Source organism: Carlito syrichta, unplaced genomic scaffold (genome assembly GCF_000164805.1).
Source record: "Carlito syrichta isolate Samal-C Ts95f unplaced genomic scaffold, Tarsius_syrichta-2.0.1 Scaffold307480, whole genome shotgun sequence".
NCBI classification, from domain to species: domain Eukaryota; kingdom Metazoa; phylum Chordata; class Mammalia; order Primates; family Tarsiidae; genus Carlito; species Carlito syrichta.
Window position 1 is genome coordinate 149,044 of NW_007251576.1, and position 6,357 is coordinate 155,400.

The window sequence follows — 6,357 nt, forward strand, 5'->3', positions numbered from 1 at the left end:
AGTCTGAAAATTCAGGGAATCCTGCACAGGCCACAAACACACAAAACAAGACAAAGGGAAGGAGAATCTGATGACAGCTGAGTGTTTATATTCTTATGAAGGAAATTATAAAATAGGTATCAAGAAAACATTATAGTCCTTTTAAGGAGGATGGGTATGCCCCCCAAAACTGTACTGTATATCTGAAATTTGCCAAAAGAGTAGATCTTAAGTATTCTACACACACACACACACACACACACACACACACACACACACGCTCACATTCACACACACACACACGTAACTATGTGAAGTGATGGATATGTTAGTTAATTGGCTGCAGTAATTATTCACAATGTATACTATATAAAAACATTATGTTGGCATCTTGAATATACACAACTTTTAATTGCCAATTATCCTTCAAAAAAACCTAACCCCAACAATACAAAACACATGGTGAGTATACTACCAGGATCATAGAAGAGAATGACTTAAGGGAGGGGTGGTTTGGGCGAGAGTATTAGGAAGAGTTTGCTGGAGGAGGTAATAACATCTAAATATTAAAGACCAAATAGTATGGAGGTTTATGAGTAGTGTCTAGAACAGAGTAGGGGGTCTCAAACACTCTTAGTGGAATACATGAGTGAATGATAATCCACAGGTTCATAGCACTCTGATTTTATGATGATGTCAAACCCAAGAAAGATCTTCCAAGAAGAACATTTCTGACCAACATAAAGCTCATCTGTAATACTATTGTGATAACAACTGTGAGTCACTTAGGACTCTTTTAGGCCCCAACCCAATCCCTACATGACCCTGTGACTATTCTGAACATGGAATACTATGAGATTAGTGACTCACTTTCGCTCTCAGGAAAGTATTCTATTCTAAGGGCAATTAGAACATTCCTGAGAGTGTTGTATGCTAGAACTATAACTCATTAGTGGGCTGGCATATTACCTGAAATTCTGATTATTAGGTTACCTGATAACCAAAAAGAGAATAAGACAATGTTCTGAATGTCTCCTAAATCCTTTAAATCTCTTGCTATGATTGATAACCATACAACAAAATCTCATTTATATGGACACATTTCATTTGGGACATGTATAGGCTAATTTTCCCTGGCCTGCACCCATATGTAATTTGGAATTTTCTCAAAAATGATTATAAGGCAAATTGAGAAGATAAATATAATGACAGAAGATATATTTAACTCAGTCTGGATCTACTTTGTGCTAATTAGAAGTGAATCATGTCATTCTGTATCTAAGCCTTAAACTTCATCATGTGGAAGCATTCTTTAGTTCTGATTGTTAAGTTTGATTCAAATGTTTTGGAAAGAAGGTAAATGATATAATTTTTAAAAGTTCTAGTCAACCAAATTAGTCTAGCATGCTTTCTTGTTTTTTAAATTAGACTCAAATTATACTGTTTCTATGGAGACACTGTATAACTTTGCATTTGTTATAAATTTAAAATATCTCTAACATTATTTAAATGTTTACTGAAGTTCCAAGAACTTTTACTGAGTATCTACCGTGTGCCAAGGACTTTGGTAGATGTTGGGAATTCAAAGAAAAATCATGTGGTTCCATCTCCATAGCTAGATGGACTGAACCATGCCAGAATATCAAAGAAATAACACCAAATAACTGCTTGAAAAAGCAAGACAAGGTGTCATAGAGTGCGGCATTTTAGCTGAATTTTGGCTACCTAGAAAACAAAAGTAGGTTTTCCAGAGTATTTGACATTATTGCAAAATGAAACGTGTGGAAATTGTAGCCTAGTGCATAGGGTGATGAGGAAGATGGGAGAGTGACTGGAGGGGGATAGGGTTTGGAAGTAGGTTTGTGAAGGATGTTGATGACATGCCTAGGAGTTTAGGCTATATCCTGAGGGACCCAGGGAGTCAGAAGCCTCTCATCTTAAGACCCTGTCATAAGTCTGGCAGGGGCACACAAAATCTGACAAAAATATAAAAACAAGAAACCACAGTTCAGAAGATGTGTCTTGGATAATCTGCTCTTCTATGTCAACATTTCAACTTAGAAGAGCGGATTAACCAAGACACACATCTTGGCTACTGAAAAGGAAAAGTGTCATCAATAATCCTAACATTTGAGTTATTTTTTTACTGAGTCTGAAACGGGTGGAGGAAAGATAGTCAAGGGGAAAAAAGGGTAAGACAGAATTAGAGCTCTGGAGTGAAGTGACTTCTCTTCTCCAGTTGAATTCCAGCCGGGGTATAAAGTGGCGGGGGGAGGGTGCAGCACCATCTCCCTGCATGCAATGCGATTTTGTATAAACTACAAATCCCAGCATGCCGCTCGTTTCTGTTCCCTCCCGCAAGGCAGGCGTTTGGGAACCCGGGTACTGTTGCCGAGCTGTGATTTCTGGCAGTCGCCGATGTGTGATTGCACTTGGGAAACAGAATATTTTGTGTATAAGAGAAAAGGGATGGGCTGGTGAAAAGAAGCCGTCGGGTTTGCAAAGGTCATTGTCAAAAGAGAATGAAAGGTTCCAGCAGCAGAGAGGAGCTGTCGCGAGGCCGTCGGACGCCCGGCCTTCCTCAGCGCGCGGTGACTGTCCGTCCGGGCCAAGTTGAACCTCCTGAGCCCCCGTAGGCAGCGGGTCCAAAGTGCCGGCCAAATGGAGGTGACTCCCCCAAACAGGAGCACCTGCTGACGCGGAACGTGACGAGGCTGACTAAGCCTACTTTATTCGCCAATATTCCAGGAACCTGTGAAGAGAAAGACTTACCTGGAGATCTCTTGAACCAACTGATGAGAGATGACCCTTCAACTGTACACGGAGCCGAAATCTTCACGTTGGGAGAAATGTTGACCTTTCCACCAAATTTCGGGAATGTACTTTTGGGAGAGACATTTTCCAGTTATGTCGGTGCTCACAATGACAGCGATCAAGTTGTAAAAGATATATTGGTCAAAGCTGATCTTCAGACACGTTCTCAGCGTTTAAGTCTTTGGGCCTCCAGCGCTGCAGTGGCTGAACTGAAACCCGATTGTTGTGTTGATGCTGTCATACACCATGAAGTGAAGGAAGTTGGAGCACACAACTTGGTATGTGCTGTCAGTTATACAACACAAGGTGGAGAAAAAAGGTCTTTTAGAAAACTCTTCAAATTTCAGGTTCTCACACCATTGGACGTGAAAACTAAATTGTACAATGCAGAGACTGATGAAGTATTTCTCGAAGCCCAGATTCAGAATATTACAACCTCCCCCATGTTTATGGAGAAAGTTTCATTGGAGCCATCTGTCATGTATAATGTAACAGAATTAAATTCAGTCAACAAAGCTGGAGAATGTGTATCTACGTTCGGGTCAAGAGCCTACTTGCAGCCAATGGATACACGCCAGTATTTATATTGTCTAAAGCCCAAGAAGGAGTTTGCAGAAAAAGCTGGCATTATCAAGGGTGTTACAGTAATTGGAAAATTGGATATAGTATGGAAAACAAATCTGGGAGAAAGAGGAAAGTTACAGACCAGCCAGCTTCCAAGAATGGCTCCAGGTTACGGAGACGTTAGGTTGTCTTTGGAGGCGATCCCAGATACTGTAAACCTAGAAGAGCCTTTTCATGTCACCTGTAAAATTACAAACTGCAGTGAAAGGACTATGGATCTGGTTCTGGAGATGTGCAATACCAATTCGATCCACTGGTGCGGTGTTTCCGGAAGACAGCTTGGAAAGCTGCGTCCGAGTTCCTCTCTCTGCCTTGCTCTTCCTCTGCTGTCTTCAGTCCAGGGACTGCAAAGTGTCTCCGGCTTACGACTAACGGACACATTCTTAGAGAGAACATATGAATATGACGACATTGCACAAGTCTGTGTGGTATCTTCGGCTGTTAATGTGGAAACCTGAAGGAAATTTCCAGTGTTATGCTTTTCGTTTAGTTGCACATAACTGCTTTCTGTATTTTTGTCATCTTTGTAAAATGTCAACAGCGAAAAGAAATATATATTCTTTAAATTTTTTCCTGGAAAACAGTTAAAATATTAAATGTTTGTTTTGAAAAGAAGTATATTTTGATTTTGTCTTTGTATATTTTCTACACATATTGTTTCATTTTAAATGACCATTGGATGTTGTTGTCTAAAAGCTGTGTTTGAGACCATTTGTTCTTAGCAAGCATCTAGAACAGAGATCAGCAAACTTTTTATAGAAAGGACAAGATACTAAGTATTTTAGGCTTTGCAGAACATATGGTTCCTATCACAAATACTGAGTTCTGTCTGCCATTCTAAGTGCAAGAGCAGCCAGTAGGCAAAAACCTGCAGCAGTATTTACAAAAATGAGCAGCTGGCCAGATTGAGCCTGCAAGCCATAGTTTGCTGACGTCAATCTAGAAGATTCAGTTGTTTCTTAGAACTTCTGTCAGAATATTTTGTGTAGAAATAGTTAACTCTGGTTTTCGTCCTAGCTCCTCAGTCAATAGAAAAAATTTGTTTAAAACAACTGGGGTAGTCCTTCTATAACCTGATACTTGGAAACACAACATAAGCTTCTCTAGGTGCTTTTAAAATTACTGTATTGGTAGGTGTCTGGTGTTTGTGTATGCATGCAGATGCACCCGTCTGACTTTCAAGTACTGAACAGCAAATCAGAATTGGCTTTATTTCTTAGGTTGTTGATTACTCCATTAGCTTTTAACTAAGAAGCCTAATAATTTTCTAATTCTAAGACAAAAACTCCTGAGTTTTTTCTCATTGAAAAGTAATATTTTCATAAGGCATATTTAAAGAATTCCTAACTTCTGATATTTGATTTTAAACTCTAAATCATGTCTTAATATAATAAAGCTTTTGATCCATGTAATCACACTTATTCACTTATGAGCAAAACAGTAAGAAAATTAAGGTTGTAAACAACTTTGCAATGTGAATGTGACAAAATTTTTCAATATTTTGTCAGGCAAACAAAAGTTTATGCTGTTAAATAAAATCCATTCTATTTTGGTCAGCTGAAATTCAAGAATGTATATGGATTTCTTGATTTTAAGAGTACATTAAGTCAAATATAAAAATTAGTTTTCCTTAAAGTGCATAATTATTTATTGCCATGACAAATTGTTTGGTCCAGAATGAAAGCTATATTCAGAAGGTCTGTACCTTAAAATGGAATAATAATTAGTGAAAAATCTGTATAAAATAAAGTGTAAGCAGTGTAAAAAAAAAAATCCTAACATTTAAGAACAATACTGAAAAGAAAAAGTGACATCAATAATCCTAACATTTAAAAACAATCAAGTGAAGTAAGAATTACAAGTCTCCCTAATGATTTTTTTCCTATTTCTATATTTAAATAGATGAATATTGCTCCTGACTTTTCCATATGCTTATACAAACACAGCTATGTGTCAATATGTATGCATACATACCACTATCATACTCCCCCTGTCATGGCGTCATGTGGTACAATTATTCATTCATCAACAAATATTAATTGAGTGCTAACATATAACATGCACTGTCCAAGCTACTGAGTAAACAACATCAAACAAGAGCTTATATCCTAGAAGCACAACACAGGCAATACCACATGTTTTCATGTGTAACTGGGAGCTAAATTAATGTGTATACATGGATGTAGACCTTGGAATGAAAGACAAAGGAGATTCATCAGGGTGAGGGGTTGGAGGGGATGATGAGAAGTTAGTTAATGTGTACAGTGTGTGTTATTTGGGTAAGGGACACCCTACAAGCGTTGACTTCGCTACTATACAATCTATGCATGTAACAAAATTGCACTGGCACCTCATAAATTTATACAAATAGAAATGATGGACAAGGTAATTTCAAAGAAAGATAAGTACTAGCAAGACAATTAAAAGACAGAGTGCAATGGAAGAGACTAGGGAGGTCTTTGTGATTGGGAGATAGGGAGTTGGTTTCTTTTGAGGAGAAATCATTTGAGTTGAGACATGAGTGATGCGGAGAAGTCAGAGGTCATGATCTGGAGGCCAAGCAATTTAGCCAAAGGAAGGCATAATACTCCATTACGTGAGCAGGGACAGAAAAGCCATCAGCAGGGCTGGAGCACAACGCATGAGGACGGGAGGGAGGCTTGTGGAATGAGCCTGGAGAGGTTGATGGGAACCAGCTCAGGGAAGGAATTGTAGGCCAAGAACTTGTGACTGTTTTTCCTAAATTCAAAGATAAGTCATTGAAGAATTTTAAAGATAAGAATAGAACTTTTAATATTTGTATTTTAAAAATATAACTGTGGCTGCTGTCTGAGAATGGATATAGATAAGCAAAGAAGAAAGCATAGACATCAGCTAAGAGATGATTGCCTTAGTGCAAGTGAGAGAAGATATCCATTCACCAAGGGGATAGAACAATAT

The 6,357-nt window shown here is 38.4% G+C and overlaps 1 protein-coding gene across 1 annotated transcript; it reads left to right on the plus strand.

Moving 5' to 3' along the window:
• The first annotated feature begins 2,759 nt into the window (after positions 1–2,759).
• Positions 2,760–4,027, plus strand: LOC103266869 (trafficking protein particle complex subunit 13-like). Its single transcript, XM_008064497.2, has one exon. The coding sequence runs from the start codon at positions 2,775–2,777 to the stop codon at positions 3,873–3,875; it is 1,101 nt and encodes a 366-aa protein (XP_008062688.1). The 5' UTR covers positions 2,760–2,774; the 3' UTR covers positions 3,876–4,027.
• Positions 4,028–6,357: the final 2,330 nt, after the last annotated feature.

Coding starts and splice junctions, on each gene's coding strand:
- LOC103266869 (XM_008064497.2), top strand. CDS start 2,775: ATGAGAGATGACCCTTCAACTGTACACGGAGCCGAAATCTTCACGTTG.